The following is a 25,513-nucleotide window of genomic DNA, read 5'->3' as shown; positions in this document are numbered from 1 at the left end:
ATAAGTTTCTTATCTAAAAGATGATACTTCCCTGCTCCTGACCAGACCCACACTTGGGAGCACAGGTTTAATTTTAATTCAAAAGGAAAAGGAGTCGTTCTTTAACGGCCGGTGACATCCCATTCCGTTCCTTGGAAACGTCCAGTTCTATCTAAACTGGACGACCCTCCACAGTGCTAACAGATCACAGAGCATGGCTGAAGCAATTTACAGAAAGAAAATAACTGTCTTCTCTCTCTGTGTGCATGGACACAGCACTCAGGGCTATTTTTCTTTTCCCCTGAATACAAGGGCTTGATGAAATAAACACATTCAAAAATTATCTCCAAGAAATCAGAAATATGTCAAATTTCCAAACTTGGAAAGAGGTGATGGGCTTCAACTCAAATTGGCACATGCTTTGTTTGTCTCCTTGGGACTCGATGGGCTGCATTGCTAACAGTTGTAGGAAATAGTCAGAACACAAAGAAAACATCTTGGGAGAAGAAACCGTTCGCTCAATGCAGAGGCTGCAGGTTTTTAAGAAAGCAATTATTTTCCTTCTTTGCATTAAATTATGTGCCACTTAAATTCCTTTAGAGAGGATTTGTTTTAAGGTGAGGCGAGCAAGAGGAGTACTAACTGTATCATCTGAACTATCACCATGTTGGCCTTTCTGTCCAACCAACAGCCATAGTGCTGCTGAAGTATCTGCATCAAAAATCCTATGACATGTGGAAACTCTTGAAAAGCACATAACCCTCTGTCTACATATCTCTGTGTAGCTCACTATGGTGAGCTAGTGCTGTTCTTACCAACTGTTGGTTTCTATCCCATGAAGAGAGTCACCCCTTCAGTTTTCCACATCACAAGAGCCAAGGAAGCCAGCAGAAGAGATTGCATTTAATTTAACCCATTGAATAAACTCTCCTATTAGATTATTGCAGCCAAACTCCTTCCACTAGGATAAAAGCCTCTATATAAAGAAAAAAAGAAAACAAATAATCTCATAAAAAATGTGACATCGTTATACCACTGTGCCTAGCAATGTTCCTTCTCCTCATAAGGAAGTTATCCCTAGGCTGGATGGCAGTAAATATTTTGTTTGGCTCTTACTTTTAAGCTTTTGGACAAGCTAAAGATCACCCTGATTCTAGAAATCATTATATAGCATAATGCGGCGAGAGAGGAAAAGATCTCTTCCGGCAAACATTCTTAGTCAATTTGTACTCTGAATAACTGGGATGGCCCTGTTTTCATTGCTTGGCATAGAGCACAAGAGTCTGGACAGAAGCCCTGCCTTCATTCTGGCTTCTTCGGAAAGTCCCAAAGTTGACTGCTTAGGTCTGCCACAGAAAGAGATTTGCAAACTAAACTGTTACAAGAAGCAGAAGTAACTGTAACACACAAGGAGGTGGAAGAACTCCTGAAACAGGAAGATCAAATTTTATTTTATGTCACATTTTATATTTTACATCACATTTTAGCTAGAAACTCAGAAAAACATACGGAACATCTCCAACAAGTACTGTTGACCAGTGATGGAATAAAATAGCATGAATATCCATCAATGCACATGAACTTCCAAGGGATTTTATCTCACTCTGTTAGGTTTGCTTCCTGGATTTTTTAGAGATGACAAAGAGAATGCAAATAAGCACTTGGAGAAATCCCATGAATGACCTTTGCTGTTGAGTACAACCTTAAGTACACTCTTCATGAAGACGCAGCATTGAATGGTTTATTGGTATCTAAAGTCCCAACTATCTGACACACCCCCTCAACAGGCACCTCTAGACTACCTTCCACCAAAGGCAGGTGGAAGCAGCTAAGAGATGAGGCATGCTAAGAAAGGTGATGGGAAAAGTTATCACTCAGCAGCCTACAAGCTGCCCAAGACATGCCAAAGGCAAGTGACATTAAAACAAAAATGGAAAGCATCTAAACTGGCCTGACTGGTTACAAGTTTAAAGCCTGGCAACATGCCGTTTCCAATCTTCACCTGCCAAATTACACAAGCCAGTGCAGGAACATGCACTGACCTCAGCATCCCTGGCAGAGAGAGATGTGAAACTAGCAGATTTGAAACAAGCCCCTTCCCTGCACCCCACAGCTGGCCTGAAACACCCCAGATACAGGAGTCATCCTGGAGCCTATCCAAACAAAGAGGCCTCTCCACCACATAGTTTAAGCTAAATCACCCCGTGCTCTTCCTCTCACTAGAGTCAGGACTCAGGAGCTGTTCCAGGACTGTAGCTTAGGCCTCTGTAACAGGAAGCCAGCACTACCTCTAGATTCACCTCCACCCCAAGCTGACACAAGCTCAAAGAAAAACCCTAAAAAACTCAAACCCCAAAACAGTAACAACAAAAAAACCCTGAAAACAAACGGACAAACAAATGAAAAAAATAAGGAAAACCACTCCAGCGGGGGAATATGCTGGGCAGGGGAATATGCTGGGCGGGGGAACAACAGCCTCCCGCCTCCGCCCTCCTCTCAGGCGACAGGGGCGGGGAAGAGGCGCGCATCAAAATGGCGCCAGCAGAGCCCGCCCCCCCGCCGGCGGAAGCGGGAGTGACGGCACGGCTGGCGACGGCAAGATGGCGGCGCCCAGCCTGCTGCGAGGGGGCTTGAGGCGGTTGTTCACCGGACTCTTTGGAACCGGTTGGGCCTCACCGCCTACCCGAGCTCTCCGGGAGGGTGAGTCCGGGGCTGGCCTCGGGCCGCCCAGTGCTGCCCCACTGCCTTACCGCTGTCGGTAGACACGGTTGCGTTCAGTGTATTTCACCATCTTCCCCCACCGAAAATACTGGGGTTTTTAGGCTAATGGGTCTCATTTTGTCCTCACATCTCTTTTTTTGCAGTCGTGGAGGTGAATGAAGGCAACACGACCACAGTAAGTCCCTGCACCCCTTGTACTTGGTAGCTGCTTTGCCGTTGCTTCTCCATCCTTCAGCCTCCCGTTGTGCCTGTGTGTCCATGTCCGACCCCCAGCCCCCTGCCCCAAGGGGAAAAAAACGGGCAAAAGGGTCGCTTTTCTTCCTGAAAGACATCTCAGGGTGTGAAGGCAAAACTAGGGTGAGTGTGCCTTGTGAGTGCAGGTAAATGGTGGAGGGTTTGGCTGCCGAAGGTCTGATCATCACCTGTTGCTGTTGAGTGCCTCCAGTCAGAGCCACCCATGGGCGCGAAAGCCCTCGCTGCACCGCTGGTAGAGCTGGCAGCCCCGACTGGTTGGGACCCAACGCGCAAGAGGTGATTCTTCAGGTGGGTTTGTTTCTTAAAGTATTTGGCATCATCTTGAATGTGGGCGGACAAGAAGGAGGTTTGCCTAGTGGCTTTGTCACTTCAGCCTAGGCCAGCAACACAATGTGGCATCACAGGATGGCTCTGTGCTAGCTGCATGCCACGCACGTCACTCGCCTTTGATCTGTGTCATGTTTGCTAATCACTATCTGCCGTAGTGACTACAGGTAATACAAAGTTTGCATCTTGTAACACTCTTTGTAAGAAAACATTTTCAGTGAAAGGAAGATCTTAAATACTAAATGAAAACTGCTCCTGAAAATAAAACAGAAGTTCTGAAGGAACTGATAAAAACAACCATTTTCTCAGCTGCAGTTCAAGACAGGATGGAAGAGACCAAAGGAGCAGAATTAGGCTTTTACTTAATTAACACCATGTGATCTATTGTACTTCATGAAGAGAATTGTCATTTTTTAGAAGAAGCACTGAAATTACTGGGGAGGAAAGGAGATTGCATTATTCTGCTCACATATTTCAGTAGCAATCTATGCATTAGCTGGAGATAGGTGGCACAGGTATCTTGGAATGTGTAAATACAGTGAGAGTGGAGCAGGAATTATTTGGTAATAGCTAGAAGACAGTGCGCCTAAATGCTAATGTCTATGAACATAAGTAATAAAGAGGGGACAGACCTTTTTGCTTGCTAATGAAACAGACAAAACCTGTTTTTTCATGCCTTTAAAATTCTGAGATTCCTTCTTGTTGTATTTGTGTTAGTGGATGTTATCAGGTTTGAAACCTGGATGGAGCAGGTTACTTACATTTTAGGTATATAATATCAAATAGAATATGGCAGTTAACAAGACCTCTAGGACTGTCAACAAAAGTAAGTTTAAAGTGTGATAGTAGGTGTGATGGAAAGTCTCTTTTTCTTCAAGTGACAGACTAATCTTTGCCCAGAGACCTGGAAAGAAGAGCTTGTAAGAATGTCCTGAAGTTGTTGTAACCAAAACAAGGGGGGAGTGTGCACACCGACACAACACATACAGTGGAGTGCTGCACTTTGCTGTCAGTTTCCAGTGGGATGTAAATTATAATTGCAAAGTACATTAACTGAGGCTTGAAATAAAAACAGTATGCAATTACAGTAGCAGAGCACTTCAGAAAAATAAATTTTCCAGGCCCATTGTAGAAGCATAAGGAATATTATATATATTCCTTATATCTTATCATATCATACAGATATTTCTACTGTATGATATCCTAGTATCAATCTAGGACCCGTCAGTGCCCCTAGATGAAAATCTTGTAACAAATGGTGTAAATTGACCAACCAAAGAGGCGATACATTTCTTGGCATGTCCTTTGGTCACTCCATTTATCCTGCTCTGCATTAGTCTTTCCTGAATCGATCTTTCTATTCTCATTGTTCTGTGCATGCTTGCTTTTATCAGTATTGAAGGAGGTGTTTGATATGAACCAGAGGAATGAATCCCAGAGAAATCTGGATTTCATCAGCACACTGAGAGTGTACAGCCCCTGTATTCCCTCTTAGTTCTTTACGGGAAGAGTAATAACTGAGCGGGTTAATAATATGAAAGCACTCAGTAGTTGGGGGAGTAATTGCCAAAATCTGTATACTGAAATTTATCTGAAGAAAAACTGATACTGACATAGCATTCTGAATCTGTATTAGTTTCCAAGATGGAATTACAGTCTGAAGCCAGACTGGCAAGAATCAAGACCAGATACACTAGCTTCCCAAAATATAACTTTACCAATGAATAGAAAATTAGATACTGGCCTATGTTTTGTATTCAAACTGGCTGTTCTACTTGTGGGGGGAGGAATCTTACTTAAAAATTGACAATATTCTCTCTCTTTGAGGTACTGAGATGCTTGAACTACAAATAACTTCAATTTTGCCATCACTAGACAAGGAAGACACAAATCCATGGTGTAAAATAGTTCTGACGGTTCAGCTGGATGTCAGTTTCCCATGTACACTTAACAGAAAAATATCATGCTTTTCTTTTCCCAGGTTTTCCGGCACTGAACCTGATGGTGCAGTCTAAATCAGTCCACTTTTTTCTTCAGAATAACATTGCATTCCACGCATGGTTTCTTTTTAAACTCTGATGTTTGCACTATTTGAGGCTGTCAGTTGGTGTTCAAAATCTGGTTTTAATCCTAATTTGACCAGAGGAAACTTCCAAAATACTTTGGAGGAAAAAATGGCTTAGTTTTATTGTCTCTTTTGTCTCTTCAGCTGCAATTTGAGATAGCTCTTGCTTCTATTTGTAAGTCCTCAAAAATGACAAGCGTGCATGTAGATAGACTTCATGTTCCTAACATATCTACATTTAGAAAACAAATTTCTCAAGTTCTTCACACACACCCCTTCTACATCTCTTTGTATGTTACTTTTGAGGAAAAGTGTTAGATGTCACCACTTTGTAGTAATATAGAAAAGATTATAAAATGATCTCCTGAAGGAATTTTTCAGGGAATTAAACTGGATAAAACATTGGTGTATTTTAAAAATAAAAAAAACAAAACAAAACAAAAAAAAAAAAGAAAACCACAAACCCACAGACATCTCCTAACAGTTCTTTTGTAAATTTAACTTTTGCTCAGAATTTTCCCTGTTCGTGATTTATAGCAAGCCGCTGCATGTTTTCATTCACAACATGCATCTGCTATTCTGTGACACTCTTTTATGCTCATAAAAAAAATGTTCTAAAGCTTTTGGCTAAAGGGCCTCTACAATTTCAAGGCATGGTCTTTCAAAAGACTACTACAATAAATGGAATTCAGGCAAATATGAGAACTTCACACTGACTGTGAACTAGTTTACATTTAGTAAAACATACAAGAATTTACCAAATGGTTCTCTCCGCCCTTTGGATTTGTTCTTCCCCCATATTCTGTGTACATCCAAAGTGGTTGTTAAATTTATATGTAAGTGAGTTGGCATGATGCAGATGCTGTTCCCCTTAAATCTGCTCAGTACTGACCAACGTGATGTGGACTTGATGATAAGTATTCCTCAAGTCACAGGTGCAGGTAGAAGACTAAACTACGCCTGATCTTTATATCCTTTGCATTGTTTTCTAGATTGAAGGGAGAATTATAGAGGATGCTCAAGCACCAGCTCCTCCAAACCCCTCTGGCCAGTGTCCCATCTGTCGCTGGAACCTGAAGCATAAGTACGATTACGTGGTAAGTTCCATGAAGGAGCATTCCCTCATCCTCATAGCTAGGTAAATACTGCTGTCAGATCTACATACTACACAGCCTGCCCTTCTTGTCTTTTGCTGGGTGTAGTAAAGATACAACTCCATCTCTGCTTCTCTTGAGTGTAGCAAGGGCTTCCCACATAGTAATTGTTTCCCTTGGCTGATAGTGTTCCTGGCAAAAAGGATGAGCTCATATAAAATAGGAGGTTTGGAATTGTACACATGGCCATCTGATCTGAGGCGGCCATATATATCTCTTTTGTGCCCAGGTGCCTTTCAGCATTGTATTTCCAGGAGACTCAAACTAGAACGCAACATTAATCAACTGATTCAGGCCTGTTCTGCCTCCAGAGAGGCCAAAAGACTTGGCTAGATCAATTGCATGTCTTGAAGCACTACAATTTCTCATTGGGTCATTTTCACTAAGGTAATGACTGTTATATATAACTTTCAAAACTCTCGATGGGCATGAAGGAGAGTATATGTGTTTACATCTCTTGCAACAGGAAAAAATAGGTTTGATTAAAGCTTTTTGCAGGAAATGCTGATGAGAAGTTTATTAGTTAATGAGACAATTACTAACACGAAATGTAGAAGATGGCAGGGAAATCCTGTAATGCTTTTAAACAAAAGAACAGCAGTCAAGAACACTTTAGATTAAGAAGTGTAAGACAGAAGATGCAGAATGTAACTTTACAAGAGGTCATTCAAACATGAGAGTTTACAAAAGGACTAAGTGCTCCCCTTGCAAGCTAAAAACCCAGTACTAGAATTAGAAAAGAAGAAGACCAGACAGGAACATGCTGATACTAAGATAAAGCCACAGAAAACTCAGAATAAGTTAATGTCATTAGGATTAGAGCGAGGGAGATACAAATGCTTCTGGAGGAAAAGAAATCTTTCTGAGAAAGTGCATTAATGAGACAAGTGGACTGAAAGCCATGTTGGCTGCAGAATGACTAAGCTGCTCACATGCAGTCCTAGTGCACACACACAAAAGGAAAATTATGTTTTAATATCTAGATAGTAACGGCAATCTTGCAAATGTGAAACAACAGGAAAAAACAGGTACAGAAATAACTTAAGCATTGAATTAGGTACAGATCAGCAGGCCTGGATTGCATGTAGCCCCAGGATCTTAAGGGAAGTAGTTAGCAAATGTATCATTTCACTTGCAGGATTTTTTGAAAGCATTAAAAAAATCCTAAGGAATCACCAAATGGTTTGAAAATAGCAGCTGAAATACTAAGTAGCTGAGAGAGGAAGGAGAATGTTGCTGATGATTATTACTTGGTAAATCAAACACTGCAAATAACCAAGTAAAATGGTACCAACTAGGAGTAAAAACAATAACCTATTGGATAGGATGAATTATGACTCATGAATTACGAATTATGAGTACAGCAATAGTGCCAGACTACAGGCAGGTGAAACAACAGATGTGAGATGTAAATGAAATATCAATTCAGTATCTTTCAAAGCCTGTGTTGCAGAAATCGTTTAGGATCTGAGTGTTGTCAGTGTGATTCGGACTGGATGCAGTATTAAACAGTGAAATATGTTTGGGGCAGGGGAGTATTTAGTGTTCTCTAGTCTCGACAATCTGGAAAGATAAAATATACAGTGAATTTGCAGGTGATAGTAAATTAGGAGAAATGGCAAATACCATTAAGGTATGGAAAGTACTACAAAAACAGATCACATTTGGTTTGTGTTGCCTTCTTTGAATGCAGTGATTTCTTGCAACTCTTCTTCATGGTTGCTGAATTGTGTTGTGATCAAAAACAGACCAATCGCTTAAACTGGAAAATGCTTTAAGGTTAATATAAGTTTTATTTGACTTTTAAATGCGAGGAGTCAAGAGCATCATTAAATTGGGTAGTTCTACAGATTTCCAGCAAGCATTCCATCAGTCACACATCAGCAACTCCAGAGAAACTATAAACTGATGCTCAGGGATGAAAGGAGCCATGGGAGCAGATTAAATCTTGGCAATTCATGTATAGGCTCACTTTCTGCTGCTGTCTGGTAGAAGGCTCTGTTGGCATGTAGAGATAACAGTGCCATCAAGAACTAAAGAAGCAGGTTTTTAGACAGTGTGATGCTGTAGAGCCTGATTTCCAGGATTATAAGTAGGTTGTTGATCTCAACAGGCAACGTAAAGCACGAGTCTTAGGTGTGTTTGTAGACTGAACTAAGGTTATGAGATTTCTTCCACACTTCAGTTTGATTCTCAGATCTTGATTTCTACTGGTCAGTATTGAGGCAAGAGAGAAACCAAATGTGAGGGGAAATCCTTCAGCCACAGTCTTGAAAATCATTGCCTGAGATCATTCCTAAGAAATTGTGGTCCTGAGAGACAAACTAGGAACATGTCCATCCTGGCTGTCATGTAGGTTTTTAAGTGCATATGCTTCTGATGTATGTATATCCAGTACTCCCGCTGTAGAGCAGAGGAAAACCTGGACAAAAAGCTAGAGAGAGCAGTGTGAACTGGCATTTCAGAATTGTAGACGTTTCTTACCTCAGCATGTAGAAGCGTTCCTCTGTGGGGCTGATGAGAACTGGGAGAAATTTCAGTTCTGGAGCAGACCACCTCTTCTTCTTGAATAACTCCCTTATATGTTTGGATGCTTTGTACCAGTCATGGATTTTCATGCTTCTAAATGTCAAGGTGAATAAAATCTCCCTTTTCTGCACAAAAGCAGTCTGCTATTTTTCTTTGCTGCAGCAGTGATGAGCAGCAGAATCTTTAAATGCTTAAATAATAAAGTGCAAGTATTTAACTCTGTGGGTAATTAAACAGTGGCACCATTTACTTACTGGTGGTTAATTGTCCTAAAAGTCTGTAAATTGAGAACAGCTATTTTTGTTAAAGATATAGCCCAGTTCATACAGCATATAACCTATAATCTGTCTTGGTAAGAGATCAGAATGGATGGATCACAGTGATTCCTTTGAGATTGATAAGCTGAGATCAGTCAGTTGCACAGAAGGGAAAGTGTGAGCTTTTTTGCTTGGGAGGCTTGTAATTGGACTGAATGAGGCCCTATGAAAAGGGAAGTGTTGAATTAGCCCCTGAGGGAGCTGAGTAATATGACCTCACAGGACTTTTCTTTTGTCATGTGCAGCTAGCACAGTCTAAAGTAGTGGCATAATGAGTTACTTTGGCTGTCAGAGAACTGGGGGACCAATGTCTCCAAAGTTATTAATCAACTGAACAGGCATTGTGAGCACTAGCAGTTCATGATTCCAACCTGCCTCCGCTGTGGTGTGGAGGGCTGTAGTTGTCTTTGCCAGTTCTGTCCTTAGTCTCTGCTGAGGCTCAGGATAACAGAGCCTAAGGTATAAATTCCCACAGTTTGTGGTCTGTGTGTGTCTGTCCATTGAATCTGAGACCTCAGTTGATTTTTTTCACATCCATTGGAGATAAAAAATTATTTTGGTCATTGTTAGGATGCAGCTGGATTGAAACCTGCAGTCCTGTTATGAAATGCCTGGAGAATGGTGTACAGCTCCCAGGAGTAAGGGAGAAAAGAAAAACTAGACTCTTGTATAACTGGAAATAATGACTGGCAGACTTGCGTGATACAGCTCAGTAGTAATTTGGCTACACAGACAGAACTCTTCTTGTGGTAAATGAAGGTTTTAATGAATCGCATGTAAGCAGTCAAGGATCCTGCTTTTCAGAGTGTCTGCAGATATTAAAATGCAGAGATGCATCTGCATTTTGGTTGCCATCCATTCACAGGAACGTGCTGTACATAGTGTTTCGTTTAGCAAGTTTATCCAGCCCTTTTAGAGGTGAAGGCTAAACTTGTTTTTCGTTTTCCCCCTTATCCACTTCAAATATCATTAGTCTGAGTAGGCAGTAAATATGTCATCTTGCTTTGGCAGCAATGAGAGGAAACCAAACTGCAAGCTTTGCCCTAGATTAATTCAATCCAAGTTGTTTTCATCAAATGCTGCAGATTACAGGGGTGGGATTCTGGGTCCAGCCTCATGGGAGCTGTCCAGTGATTAAAGCAAATCCGTGGTTACAGGCTTGGCTGTCCACTAGCACAAAATGTGAATTTCATGGAACATGACGGCACCATGAGAACTTGCCAGGCATATTTTTTTCTTTGGCCGCTCTACATACTTGCTTCCCTCCACAGCTGCCCCATAAAGTTGGCTGTACCTGTTTGCTTTCTCCCTGTGGTAAGATGCATCTGTGCAAGTATTCTGGGAGAGGCACCTGGCCTGTTAACTGTGGGGATCTTCAGAAATGGACAAATCGTCTGTCAAGCATGCAGAATTTTAAGCCAAACAGTGTGAGCATAACCTGGAGCTGCAGCGGCTGGGACATAGATGATTTCAGTTAAGAAATGACTGCCACACAAGGGTGTTGGTCAGTTGGTGACACTGTTGATCAGAGATGATAACAGAGAGCAGATTTTCCTGATGTTTTTCCACAGAGGGGAAAAAGAAAGGCTACCTCCCTTTGCTTCCCACCACCCCCCTTTGCATGGAAACACTTGATAACAAGCCTGTGACTCCATGAGGCGTGGTGGTAATATGAAAAATCAGTTGGACCACACACACCCTTCACAAGATTCTGTAGCCTGCTTAGACTTTCACAGATTCAAAGACTGGAACAGCCTCAAATTTGCCATCAGATCCCTTTTTCCTCTTCCCTACAGAGTAATGCAGCAGACTAGTAGAAAAGTCTCGTAAGTTTTTCTCTTTCTAGGCACTTGGAGCTAAACAGCCCTTCTTCACTTAAGGAAGTGGTATGTTTGCGCTAAATGGCAAATTGAGCTGTGGGTGATTTGGAGAACTGGATGGCTAAAGAAGCAGCAAAAGGGGGATGGAGTCTTGCTCTGGCTTCCTGAATCCAGTCCAGTGCATTTCAGGAGGGGCTGAAAGTCAGTGCCCTTGGACTGTTTGGCTGGCCTCCGTCCAGTTTCCAATGCAGCTGGCACCAACTGTTCCCCTGGTTACTGTTCTCATTGGCAAGGCCATGTATTAGCTGGGCTGAGGACACTTCGCTTCCGTTTTAACCACAGAAGGCCTCTCAGGAACTTGCTGCTAGTTGCTCAGCTATGCTTTTCTTGTTCTTCGGGTACAGCATCACTCTGTATGGTGGTTGATAAGTCATTCTGTATCAGTGAGAAGTTGCCTAACCTGCCATGTTTTCAAAGGAGCTGGATCTGAAAGTCAGTCTGAACACATCCGTTGTAGAAAGGAAGCCAGATAAGGGAAGACGGAAATTGTGTTATTGATTGTGTTGTGGTATTAGTGAGGGTGGGATTGAAGGTGGGGAGGGGTGGGGGACAAAAAAACTGAAAAACCCAAACCAACAAAAAAACCTCTAAATTTTGACTGCAGCACTTGTAAGACAGCATCTGTCAGAATCGGTCATTACCAGAAAGCCATGTTGAATTCCAGCAGCCCCCTTCAGAGCTGAGCTGGTCTTGTGCAGTGGAAGTGGATGTATAATTCCTAGATAGCTAGATTCATTTTATATCCACTTGTGATTGTTTGATTTTGCAAGGCTAGGATGAAGCTAGGAGTGGTCCATGGAGCTCTTCATAAAAGAACAAACATATGGGGGTGGGAGTAGGTCTGTGAATCTGTAACAGGCAGAGTCAGGGTCACCCAACATGAAAAGCAACAAGTACTCTTTGTTCTTGCCTGTTGCTGTTGACAGAGAGTGTGTAAAGTGCTGTCGTACCTCGTATGAATTCTCATTCTGTCAGGGTGCTTGCTGGCAGCTTGCTGAACATGCTTACAACAGCAGCGGAGAAGTAAACTCTACCAGCAACAAGTCTGTCAACAGGTAGGGGAAGAAACGAGCACAGAGTCTCCAGGGGCCTTTTGGGCCAACTTATGCTGATGTCAGCATGTCAGGGGGAGCTGTCTATATCGGCCTGAGGGGTAGCTTTGCACTGGTGCTGTATGTGGAAATGGAGAGCATGTATCAAAATACTGCGCTGCTATACTGTTAACAGTTAATGGGACACTTGTGCAACAGCTGTTGCTGCTGTGTTTAAAAATTTTTCATCCCAGGCCTGTGATACTATCTGATCCTAGAGGTCCCTTTAATTGTTTTTATTAAGAATGCTTTACATTTCCAGAGCTGTGACCATTGGAAAGGTCAACAGCAGTGTAATTTCAATGATTCTTGAACCACAGACAAACCCTCGGCATGCTCTGAATGCTCCTTCCATCCAGCATGGCTGTAACAGCCCCACCTAATGCATGCAGTTGAAGAACTGAAGGCAGCAATTTATCCTGTTAGGTCTTTCTCATCAGCACACATTCTTTTCATACAAAAAGCTTCTTCATGCAAGATCTTGGATCATTTCCCTGCTCTCCACCCCTCCAAAGAGACATGAGAGAAGTTCCACCATGGGAAACTGGATAAAAGTTTGAGGAGTAGATAGCAGAGAACAGTCCTGCTCTGAGGGAACAAGGAGGGGGCCAGAGGTGATCTAACAGATCTGTGACCTTTAGGATAGCAGCTGTGACGGCATTTCAAGTTGTGTAAACACTATCCATCTGTAGGTCTTGTGTAACTGCCTGACTACCTAGGACACATTATCTTAGCTAGAATCTTGGAGCAAGCAACAGTAAAGTAGCAGGGATTGCAGCTGACATCATGTGTTTACACTAGTGAAGTCAAGGGAAGACTCAGACCATCTGAGTGACCTTACTGCGCTAAGCTGGCAGGCATAGTGACAGCAAGCAAAAGCCCCTTGTTGTGAAGCTGCAGCCAAAATGCGTAGGAAGGAGTCATTGTTTTGTTTTGCTTTGTTTTGAGTTCTGTAGACAGCACGAGGGTCAGCCCAACACCTAAGAATCACAGCAGCTAAAGTAGCTATAGCACTGATGGATTTGCCCTTCTCTTGCTCCTTCAGGACGTCTTGCTGCTGAGTCAGTTTATCCGTTCTGATGGAGGGATGCTGCCACGAAGGATCACAGGCCTCTGTTTGGAGGAGCACAAGAAGATTGCTGTCTGTGTGCAGATGGCTCACCGTGCAGGTACCTAGCCTCCTCCTGAGACAACCCCTTACTGTGGGGTACCTATAGAACCCCTTGAGAGGGGTCTCCAACCCAATTGGTATAGCTCAGTGAGATGTCATTGTCCAGTCACCCAGCAAACTTGTTATAGTCCAAGTGCTGGGACAGGATGATGGACTAGAGGCTACTCCTTCCGCTTTCTATGTGTCTTGGCTCCTGCCTTGGCAGCAGACATTTATCCCTTTAGATGACACTGCCATTGCAGAAAGATCTGGGAAGTGGCTCAGTCTCTAGTAACTAATGATTAATACCAGCTTCTGAAATCACTCAATTTAGCGTAAGCTTGACCAACCCCATTAATAACATGCACAGTCTACCATCTGCCATGTGAAGAATTTTTTTGCTATACCCTAGGAGTGGGACCAAGGTTGACATAGTTGGAGTGTTGAGCTGATCTTTGTGTGTGGTACCTGAGTTGTATCCAGGTTAAATAGACTGAGGATTTTAATGGTCAGATTTTCATCCTGGAGATAGAATCTGATTGGACACCAGTGGCCTGTGCCATCTCAAAAAGCCTCTTCATTGAGCCCAAGTGGCTGTGTCTTCGGTGTGTATTTCCTCTCTGTACCCAGCAGAACCTTCTAGCATCTCTTTGGCTGGAGTGCAGGTTCAAGCAATGACATAAAATACCCTTTCTACTGTAGTTTTTTGAGTTTTTGCTGTGCTCTTCTAATACGGACCTGGGTTGCCTGGCTTATGAAGTGTAATGTAATTTCTAGATGCTGTAGAGGCAAGGAGACACTGCAAAATATTCTCACGCCTTTCTTTTTTTTGTTTCAGGTTTGTTGCCAAACCACAGGCCTCCACTTCCTGAAGGGCATATTCCCAAGAAACACAAGTTGAACAGGTGAATAGTCTTGTCTTTCCACATCTTTTTTTTCAGGAGTAGATTGGAAGAGGAAAAGCAGTTCCTTATAACTAGGTAAAACATGCCTCAGGCAGCAGGGCTTATAAAGAGTACTCACAGTATTTCGGAGAAGGAGAGTCTGTCATGATATTCTCTTGTCAGTCTTTTAAGGACAAACCACATCTCATTCAAAGCATTTATCCCCACAGGATTAAAACTGCCACACGTGTTAAGAGTCTGCCCTCCCTTCTTCAGCTGTGCTCACCCTCCTTATAACTCACACTCAGTAGGCAGTTGCAGGAGGATGCCACTGAGATGGAGTCCCAGCCTCACAGAGTAGTTGAGGTTGGAAGGAGCCTCTGGACATAGTCTAGGCCAAGCCCCCTGCTCAAGCAGGATCACCTAGAACAGGTTACGTAGGTCTACATCCAGTCAGGTTTTTAGTATCTCCAAGGATGGACCTTCTGCAGTCTCTTTGGGCAGCTTGTTCTGAAGAACCACCCTCATAGTGAAACAGTTTCCTTATGTTCAGACAGAATTTCTTGTGTTTCAGTTTGTGCCCATTGCCTCTTACTCTGTTACTGGGCTCCACTGGGAAGAGCCTGGCTCTGCTTCTTTACACCCTCCCTTGAAGTATTTGTGAACATTGGTAAGACCCCTCTGAGTCATCTTTTCTCCAGGCTGAACAGTTGTTCTCTCTTAGGCTTTTGGTGTCTGGCCCCTGACAGCAGGAGGGTGCCCAGGAGTGGTATCAGCAGTGAGCAGGGGGCTGAGCAGCCAGCAGGGTCCCATGACAAGCCTGTTCCCCTCTGCCCCATCCCTGTTTCCCCCAGTCAGTGATTTGCTCTTTGCCTGCCCTTGCTATGCAACAGGGTCTCGTCCCCCTTCCTGGCCTGAATGGCCCCTGGCCTTTGGTGGGCGAAGGGAAAGCCTGTGGCTGCCTCCTGCTCGGTGCTGGGCGCTCAGAGGTGCTAATCCCCTGTTTATGACCTCACACTCTGTTTCCATGGGAATGCCAGAGCGGTTTATGAACCTCGCATTAGCAAGCTGTGGGGTTACCAGAGGCCATGGGGCTGTTGCTGGGAGAGCTTAGGCTGCAGGGCTAGGGATGGCTGGAGACTCCTACATTTCAGGTCTTAAGCTCTTGGAAATGTCCCTTGGATGCTGGCAGGCTGTGTACTGGGTATCAGTGAGGATCAAATAAGAGGACTCCACATTTGATGTAGCCTTGTAGCCATCAGATATTTCAACTCTGAAAACCTCTTTCCTGTGTCTTACAAATCTTTGGGATTCTTTAGAGGCTGTGTCTATTTAGCAGCTGTGGGGTGGAGCACATTATCTAGTTCACATTCACATAGCAACCCTGCAGAGCAGGTTGAGACAGGAAATGGTAAATCCTTTATCTTGCTAGAATCACACCAGGACTCCAGATTAATGCCCTGACTCTTAGAATTGTTCCATAGACTGGTATAGTGAGAACAAAGAATGGATACCTCTGGATACGTTCTACATGCAAGTAGATGTGCTGCACCTCTAAAATTAAGAGATTTAAATTGGAGATTAGTATCAAAGCCCTCCCTATTGCATTGCTAGTCCTTCCCTACACCACCCTTGTGGTTTTTTTGTCCCAGCAAGGGAACGTAGCAAGCAGGGTGGAAGCAGAGTTTAGAAAAAGAGAGCAGAGCTGTTGCTGAGGAGGTGGAACAGCATTGAAACAGGCAGGCTTTGGAGTCTGGGTGGAGACAGGAGAATGAGATCAAGAAATTGGATTGAGCATTTTGATGGTGGGGCTGGAACTAAACAGATGAGTCCCAGAGCCAGGATAGAGTGCAGGGGCACTTCAGAAGTGCTCTCCTGGTCTCTCATGATACTGTCTTCTCAGCATACTGGAAGGGGAAAGCTCTTCATGTTGGACCCTTGCAAAATCTTTGCCATTGCGGTTATGTGAGAGTTTTGACTGTGTGTACCCCTGCCTGCACCTCCTGCATGGCTCTCTGGAACCACATAAGGCAGGGGATACAAATTTATTCCTTCCTCTAGCACCTCATCAAAAGTTTCCCACATAAATGAATTGTCTAATCTTACCTTGTCTTTGCGTCTGTACTTGTTTCTAAGGCTTTCTGTAAGTCTGTAGTAATTTGGGAAGCACTCAGCCTGTGGTGCTGCCAGATGCAAGTGAGCTGACAGGGAAGGACAGGGGCAGAACTGGGCTGGGACTTTTGAGTGGAACAAGCTGCCTTGTTCAGTGCCATGCGAACATGACCAGGTCATCCTCTAATCCTGTCTGGTATAATGTCAGGGCCGCACACCTAACTTAATCTGTTCCTTCACTGTGTTTGTGTCTGCTGTGTTTGTAAGTGCTAGTTCAAGAAGGGATCAACAGGATCTAGGTAGAGCCTATTACAGCAGGCAGTACATTACACAGTTAAGTAATATATTTTTCAAATCCTTGAGCTTAAACTCTTCTTGAGATCACTGTATTGACTGCTCTAGTTGTTTTTACCTCCCTGCTTAAATGAGAGGTAATAGTGCCTTTTTGCACTGCTGCTGTAGCCCTAGGAATGCCAACAGGAAGAAACTGAGGTGCCTCATAATATGCTTGGGCCCCTTGTAAAAGCTCTTCCAAGACAGAAACACAGGTAATGTACATTCCTTAATGTCAGTTTAACCAGTCCTTGTGGTCTCTAGCTCCGCCTGCAGTGATGGCTTTTTCCTTGCTCTGCCAGTGGGTCAACTCTGAGTGTGGTGTTGAAATAGGCTTTTCTGTACCCCATCCCCTCCAAAATAACCCTGACCAGCCACACTTCAGGAGCAGACTGAAGTGCCAATATTGCAGGTGCTGGAACTATTGAATTGCTATCAGCTCCTTGAGGGACTTTTAACCTGTTCTGTGAAGGAACCAGGGATCCTGGCACAGCAGCTTGCCCATTGCTGTGCACTGATGCTGGCAGAGGTGAAAGAGGCATCACTTTCTTGGCTCTGCAGGAATCTGGTCCTCCTTGATCAGAAGAAAGTAGTCATGCAGCAACAAGCCAGCGAACAGAGACAAACTTGTATCAAGGCTGCAAATTGAGATGGATAGTTCACACAGGTGGCTAATAGTATCCAGTATACTGAGATTTTAGTCCATTCCCAGTCACATGGCCTCCATTCCTGCTGACTCCTGCTTGCTCACCTGCACTTACTCTCTTGCCATCAGGAGTTTGCATTGCACATAGAAGAAAGCTTTGTATACAGAAGACAGTTCCTGCTGTCTTAAAATAGGAAGGTGCAAGGTGAAAAGAACAGAGCACTGTAAAGGCATATAGTCTGTCTCAAGACTGTGACAATAAGCTTTGCCCTGATGAAGGACAGCATTTCTCTCAGAGTCTTATCTGTACTTTTGTGTGCTCATCCCTTCTGCTCTGAATTCCCTCTCATTACCCCTGTAATCAATCCAACTCTTCACTCTGAATTTAGACATCTTTCACTTTTTTGAAGAGGGGACTTACAAGAAGTCACTGGCTACTCCAGATGTTACCCCACATACTTCTGTGAGAATTCCTACCGTCTGGGGACAGAAGAATCTTACGCTGAGCTGAAGAATGTTTTGCTGATGGTAGGGCTCTTGACATTAGACTTGCACCATCAGCTGCTAGAATGACAGGACCAAGATGAAAGCCTAAGATAACCTTGGGGACTGATGTCACTCACACCACCTGAGACTGAAGGAGATGCATGATGGGGAGTGTAACTTGAAGCAGGAGTCAGAACCCAACACCTCTACCATAATACAGACCTGAGCATTCACTTACTGCATGTAGACTCAGAGCAGCAAGCCCTGCCTGGCTGAAGTCTGGCAGATTACTTCATTTGGATGAGCAATCCCTTTCATTTCTCTCCAGTCTTGCAAAGCTCTTGTTGATGCTCCCTTTGGCCAGGCTTTTTCCAAGGTTGTGTCAGTATTTTTGAGAGCAGCTTCATCTGCTGCCGAAAGAGGGACAGACCAGCTTGATGAAAAACTGCTTTGCCTTGCTCTTTGCCCCTGAGGCAACATACAGGCCAGCTGCATGGGACAAACCCTGTGGCACCTGGGCAAAGGTGCTAAGGAAGTACATAAAAAAGGGTTGAGGAGCTGTGTTAATGTATACTTTTGAGAGTGCCAGAAAAGCTGCTCTTCAGCTTTTCCTTGGCTGCACTTGTGGCCATCTTGGCCAGAATGTTTGGCCCATATCACAGTCACCCTGTATAAAATGAGCGCCCTTAAAATACAAAGTGTCTGGCATGCACTGGCTAGCACCTAGCTGAGATTAAAATGTAACATGCCACTGTATGGAACTATCGGCAAACTGTCTTCTTTTAACAAGGGTCAGGGGTGCTTCCCTGCTGTTGATCTAATCATGTGAAGTATGGATTTATCATCCAGAACCCCTCTACGTGCTCTGCCTCTCCAGAAGGTGTTCTGGTGCTTATTCAGTGATGTTCTCCAAAAAGCAGAATTCCTGCTCTATTTTCTGAAGTGTTTTTATTGTCTCCGTTGTACGAACTTTGGACATTCCCTCCTACATGCCCCAGCTTTCTCTGCAGAGAGGTGAGAATTTCCCTGCTTTGCACTGGGTCACTTGGCAGCTGGCCTCTGCCTACCCACCCCATCTCCCAACCTTGTTTCTACTACTGGAATGCAAGAGGAAGAGCAGAATGCTTTGGGAAGTAGCGGCTTGCAGATCCCGCCTTGTTCTTGGTTAGCCAACTTTCTGACAGAGTATGCAATCAGCCATCCAGGATGTAATATAATGTAGAGGAGGAGACTGGGAACTGCAGAAGGTATAACGTGAAAGTGAAATGCCAGTTTGAGCCAAGCTGTGTGGTCCTGGGTGTGGTAGGAGATGTAGGAGAACACCTTGTGGTTAGAATTCAACTGGGGAGTGCTCCACAGCGCTCTCTTCTACCCACTGCAGTTGGGACACTGTCCAGGTGAGACTTACCATGATATTTCATATTCCTTGGACTTCAGTTCTTTGCCTTTCTGCTTTCTGCCTAATTTATTTTTGACAGCAGAAGCTCATGAACGTTATCACTTGACTGCTTTACTAGCAGTGGGTGCTTTTGAAGAAATACAGCCATGGGAGTACCTACATCATCAACTCTTGAGTCTACTGTCCTTCCCCTTCTCTTCCATATTATTTGTCTGCAGAACCCGGACATGTAAAACCAATGAAGTTTACCCCTGTCGATGTAGAATTACTCCCTGTAGTTCATTTTCTCATGTTTGGCCTAGTCTGGGGCTTTCACTGTTTCCAAGGGATGATTCCACAAGCAAATTTGTCTTGCAGCGAAGGATTGTCCCCCCATCCTTTGCCTGAATTCTCACTTTCATAACTTCCTGCTGTGATTTCTGCATCCATTTGGGCTCCAGCCTGGCATGCTGCAGAAACAAAATATTTTCACTAGCCCATGAAGCCAAGGAAGTTCTCAGGAGTTTCACCAGCACTGCATGGAGTGACTGACTGTTCTGGTATTCCAGAGTCTTGTCAGCGCAGGCCACCACACACCAGAACTGTTTGGAAAATGGTCAAACACAGCTGCAGGTCAGACTTCTGTCCTTGGTTTCAGGAATGGAAACTTGAATAGCTCAGCAGTTTTCTTTCCAGCATGGAGGTTGTTACATGGATAGTGTGCACTAACACTCTATCCAGAACAGTCACGAAGTTCAAGCCAGCGTGTAGATGCACTCTTAATGAGAATATAGCACTCATTTTCCTCTGGCAGGTCCAAAATACTGATTGAAGTACAACACTGTGAAGTTGTTCCCATTCCAAAAGGACTAAAGGATGTCACAGGTTCCCTGAGGCTGGGCTTTGTCAGCAAGAGATGCTGTAGATGAGGGAGTACTTGATTTTGAGTGCTCAGCTGCCACTCCATTTTCAGCTTCCTACTGGCAGAACAGAAGTTGGCACAGGTAATATCCAAGTCAATCCTTCCTCCATCACCTGAACTGAAGAAGTTGCTATGTGGTAGGAAAGAGGCAGGTTCCATATGAACTCCTCATGAATTACAAAGTTCTCGGGCTCTGTGGACACCTCTCGTCCCTGGGAGCAGAATCTGGTTTCACTGCTATCAGCATTTCACTCCAGCAGCATGTGGTTTCTCTCATCTGCATGGAAACTCTTCTGTGCATAGCATGAGAATTCAAAAGCAAAGAGCCAGAGTGGCTGCAGGTGAGCAAAGCCAAGAGGTGTCACGGGAAGGGATGTGGCAGGGAGGAGGCAGTCTTGCCAGCACTTTGATCGAGTGCTTCCTGCAGTCTGTAGCCCTCTGCCTTCTGCTCTTAATCCAAACAAAAGCCAGATTGAAAAAGTTCAGTGAGGGTTCAGAAGTTCAGCCTTGAACTGCACCAACGTGGCCTTTGCTTGGGCTGTGTGCAGGACTGCATTTGCCCCATGGGTAGATCATTTCCCTTACCCAGCACCTGGAAGCCCTTTGCCTGCTCCTGGGTGTTAAGTGGCAGCCTCTGAGTGGGAAGGCTTTGGGGCCTCACCTGCCGACTGAGTAAAATCCATGGAAACAGGCCTCCTTATGCCACAGAGATTTTAGGTGATTGCAGTGGCTGCAGGTGACTAACCGCAGTTGTTTCCATCCTCTTTATATCTTGCCTTTTCCCATCAGGGAAATCCCACCAAGATTCCCATCATGCTTTATCCAAACTACTCATTTATGCAGCTGGAGTCTAGGGATTCTGTTTTTTGTCCAGGATCCTGCCATACTGATGGGGGCAAGCAGAGCCCTGAGGTGAGTAGCCAGTCCCCAAGATTGGCAGTTCTGCCCCCCTTTGTCCATACTGAGAGCTCTGCACTCTGAGATAACGGGTTAGGAGGCTGCCGACCAGCTGCATTTGGCATCCACATGGAGGCTGTGTCCTGACAACCCTTGGCTGGTTGAGAAAATTCAGACCATCTGCCAGTGTGTGTTTGTAGGTTATTATAAAAACTCCTCAAGGCAAACCGTGTGGTTGGATACAATGGAAGGTTGGGTGACTTGGCTGGAAAAGAGGGTACACTACCTTAAATGGACAGCAGAGTTTGCAGAAACATCCTGTGTGCTGGGCTTTGAAGCTCTCATATGTGAGTTTTGTGGATTGTTTTTAGTCTCAGAAAAAAAAAAATATCTGTGAAACAGTAGGAACTGGGGTTAGTCAAAGAGAAAAAGGAATTTTGTAGACTGACTGCTCCCAGGCATCAGGCTTTTGCCACTGCTGAATCAAGGTGGTAAAAAAAAAAAAAAAAAAAAGGCAGCAAACAAAATAGGACAAGTTTGAGTTTGGGACAAAGCAAGTATTAAAAGCGCTAAAAGCAAATGTGCTCCAGGAAGGGAAAGCGTCCAAATGTCTGTTTCAGCTAACAATGAAAAGCCCCAGCCTGCAGTCCCCAAAGGAAGCCAAAAGCCTGGACCAGAGGGCTGGATTAGACCTGCTCAAAAGAGAAATAACAAAAGCTTTAAAATCAGGCCATTACTAAATCCTCCTTCCTATGCAGAATTGGGGTGTGCACTTCCAGCCCCCACACAGAAACAGAGGGATTTCTTAAAAAGCTACTGTCTGTCTAAACCTGCACACAGCATTGATGTGTATCTGTCTCACATTCACACATTCACTTCTCTCCCAGTGAGATCATTTATTATCACGGGAGCACTTTCCCATAAGCATGTGGACACGTGACCAGAACTGCACTTGGCACGCTGATGCATTAAAACAATTTGGGATTTTTTTTTTCCTCTTTCACTGTAAGTGCAGTCTTGCAATACCAAAACTTGTGCTATAGACCTCCCCCTGCAGCAAGGGGAATATGAAAAGAAGGGCCGAGCCCCATGTGCCCATCTAATACCCCTGCAGCTTCTCCCAAAGGAGCTGCCTTGCCATGGTTCTTTGCCAGATTCCAAACTGGGGACCTGTTTGGTCTCACTGAACTCCCCTTGCATGTGAAATGAAAGGCAAGAGAAATTAGAGTCCTGTCCTGATGTTGTTATGTAAGGGATTCCACTAATGCACTAGCATAACATTGAAGGTCAAAAGAGACTAATATAATGCATACATAGGAGAAGAAGTGGCTGTATCTTGCTCGATACCTTTTCCCAGATTCCCTCCTGCTGTTGCTTCTAGGTGTTTAGTTAACTAACATAAACTTTTCAAAGCAAAAGAAAAGCCTTTTGGAATTGGCTTCGTTTCAGTAGCAGGTACTTCCAAATATGATTCTTTTTTCAATTTGTGCTGTTCAGGATTGCTGAGGAAGAAAAGTGCTAGGAAAACGGGCTTGCTGTTACATAGTCTGTGGCTGCCTGGCATAGCAAGCTTGCTTTGTAGTTCTCAGGAATGTGCCAAATGCCTTCAAACAAATGCACTACATGGTCTCTGTCCAAAGTTCCTAATATCTCGAATTTGCACGATGCAAAATAAAAGGTAACAAAGCTGTTTGGGGAGAGGATGACTGATTGAGGTTACATTAAGACCATGGGATTACTCAACCAGAGGCATGCAAACATCGCTGGACAAAGTTTATCAGTCTGTTCCAAATTCTAATTTGTTAGAGCATTGTTTGTGCAGATTATGCTAGGGTTTTACTTTGGATCTTTATTGTCTGAAAAGACTCCTCTTTCTCTCAGGACCTCTATTCCCCTCTCTACTGGTAGCAAAAGATTTAAAACCTAACAAAACTCTAGGCCACCCAGCCACAGGGTAAGATTTCCAGTAACTGATTCTGGATCTGAAATCCCCTGCCTGTTTGCAAAGCCAAGTCTAAAACTTCAAATGGTAAAAAACAGAGCATATTTGCCAGACGTTGCTCTTCACAGAGATTTGTAGTTTTGTGATGATAATTCCATTCTAGTACCTCTTACACTGTAGGTTCTGACTTCCTGCACCAGCAAGCTGCAGTAGTATTGTACAGAGAACACTAAAGCAAAGTTGGATGTATGAAAATACAAGACTAGGACAGAAACCCATCACATGCAGAAGAAATAACCGATTATCCACCAGAAGTAAACTAATCCCTTTTTAGAGACTTTATTTCTCACAGAGTTTAGCCTTTGTAATTTGTTTACCTTATTGAGGCCAGCTGTTGAAATAACACCTCCCATAGAGGCTGGATGCATTCAGTCTTGGACTTAGTTGCAATGAAGGGGTTTGGCACTCCAGTTTCGCTACAGGTGGACAACTTGCCAGCAGCCTGGAGACTACACCTGATTTGTAAGACTGGAAGTCAAGCAGGTGCCAGGGGGTTCAGTGCAGAGGTGCAGCTTAGAAGTTCCAAAACAAAGAAAGATTCCTTTCCAGTGGCCCTTTCTGAATTGAGGGGGCTCTGCTCATCGTTATTCCTTTTATAAAGAGGCATGTGTGGAGGCAAAGGCTACAGTGCCTGCTCCTGCTTCAGTTGGAACCTCTTCTCTGTGATCACTCTCAAGCTGAAATGCATTTGTGTTTTTTTGACAGGTATCTGACCCGCTGGTCCGTCAGATCTGCAAAGCCTATCTGGAAGAGGGGCCCTAAGTGGTGCAAAAAACCTCTGCCAGTGGGACACCCTTTGCTGAAGGATAATGTCAAATATACACACAAGCCTCTCTGTTTAAACCACTAGTGGACAGAACTGGCATAGTCAGTAAGCACAGCTGTTTCCCACTGTTCTGCTTTTTTTGCAAGGTTGTCAGTATCCCCAGTTTTCTTATGCCAAAACTCTCATTAGTACTCTATACTGTCTCCAGTGAATGAGCTGCAACCTGCTCCTCTAGCAGAATACAAGATTTAGCAAAGCAAAGTTCAGTGTGCAGAATGATTTGGAGAAAGGAGGGGCAAAGACTTTTACCTCAAAGCTGGAAAGGATCTGAAGGCTTTTGTTTCATCGTGGTTCACGACTGGGTTTGGAAAAGCATGTTTCCCACTTTTTCCAACAATGAATGGTGATTCCCCATTAACCTGTGTTTCAGCTCAGATCTGCCTCATTTGGGCTTTTATACCTGTGACACTAATGGAAGTAAAAGTCTCCTGCAGAACTGTATTTCCTTGGCAGTAACAGAAATTGTTATGACTACCAAAATTAATTTTTTTAATTATCTGTACTATCCATAATTTGCAGCAGAACACCTATGGCAGTGGTAAACAGACATGTGTATCTTACACGTCCCCTTAAGGATTTCTGGCTTGTGCTTCACTCCTGGATCTAGAAAATACAGAATGTTGACATCCTTGATGACTTGGCCTGTGATTTTTTGCCCATGGAAATACATTTGCCTTAAGTCTTCCATATCGGTGGTATGGCTGCTTCCTGGGATAGTTTGGGCCTGATAGATGCGCATAATTTTCCATGCTCTAACTAAAAGGTGGCACCATTTCTCTCCTTGTATAGTAGTACATGCATGTACCTTCCACCTGCTGACCACTGCTACTCGAGATGTGCTACTTATGGGCCTGGTATGAAAAGGTCATTACATTTATCAGGGTCATTATGGCTTTGGCTACGTTTCTTTGATATTTGTCTGGGGGCTACAGATCAACACAGCTTATTTATATACTACTATGCCACTTAACCTTGTACTGCTTTTGCTAATACCTGTCAGCATGGACAGGAACAGAGAGTAAGGATAAACACGTTTTACACAGGAAACCAAGTTATAATGGTTCTTCTTAGCCTTACTTTGTGAAATGGAAGCCCTACATTCAGCCCCTTGAGCTGGCCAAGATTTTTTTGCTTTGGGAGGCAGAGCTAAGACTTCATTAACTATACTGAGATAAAATCTCTGGCTGACCATCTATTTTATGGAGCTTTGAAACTTACAGCCCTTCAGAAAGGAAAAGATTTTTCTTTCTTCTCCTGCGTACACAAGTTACTATGTCTTCTAGCCTAGGTAGCTCTGCTCAGTGAGCTTTACTAATGGAAAAGTCACTGGATTAAACCACTGCCTTGAGATGAACCTGAATGAGCACATTTTGCAAAAGACCAGGTGATGCCCACAGTTAATGTTTTCTACAGTTTAGTGCCACGAGCTGGAAAGACCTCTCTAATTTTCATGAAACCTAACATTTGAAAAACAAAATACTTTCTTCAATATGCCTTTCTGGAGTTCAGGGTTTAGTACAGATCCCTTATAGTATGCATGAGCTTTCTACTCTGAGTGC

The 25,513-nt window shown here is 43.8% G+C and overlaps 1 protein-coding gene across 2 annotated transcripts in view; it reads left to right on the top strand.

The window, feature by feature from the left end:
• The first annotated feature begins 2,535 nt into the window (after window positions 1–2,535).
• Window positions 2,536–25,513, top strand: part of MRPS18A (mitochondrial ribosomal protein S18A) — a 33,181-nt gene continuing 10,203 nt past the window's right edge. Inside the window, exons 1-6 of one of the 2 annotated variants that reach the window (XM_005439089.4) lie at window positions 2,538–2,679; window positions 2,844–2,875; window positions 6,340–6,444; window positions 13,364–13,487; window positions 14,307–14,373; window positions 23,834–24,587. In XM_005439089.4, the coding sequence (XP_005439146.3) occupies window positions 2,580–2,679; window positions 2,844–2,875; window positions 6,340–6,444; window positions 13,364–13,487; window positions 14,307–14,373; window positions 23,834–23,978 (573 nt within the window). In that variant the 5' untranslated portion in view covers window positions 2,538–2,579 and the 3' untranslated portion in view covers window positions 23,979–24,587. Of the gene's footprint in view, window positions 2,680–2,843; window positions 2,876–6,339; window positions 6,445–13,363; window positions 13,488–14,306; window positions 14,374–23,833; window positions 24,588–25,513 lie in introns of those variants that run through there. The other variant, XM_055725805.1, reaches the window with a different exon arrangement.

The sequence above is a fragment of the Falco cherrug genome, chromosome 13 (genome assembly GCF_023634085.1).
Source record: "Falco cherrug isolate bFalChe1 chromosome 13, bFalChe1.pri, whole genome shotgun sequence".
In the NCBI taxonomy this organism is placed as follows: Eukaryota; Metazoa; Chordata; class Aves; order Falconiformes; family Falconidae; genus Falco; species Falco cherrug.
This window is presented reverse-complemented; position numbering and strand designations above follow the sequence as displayed.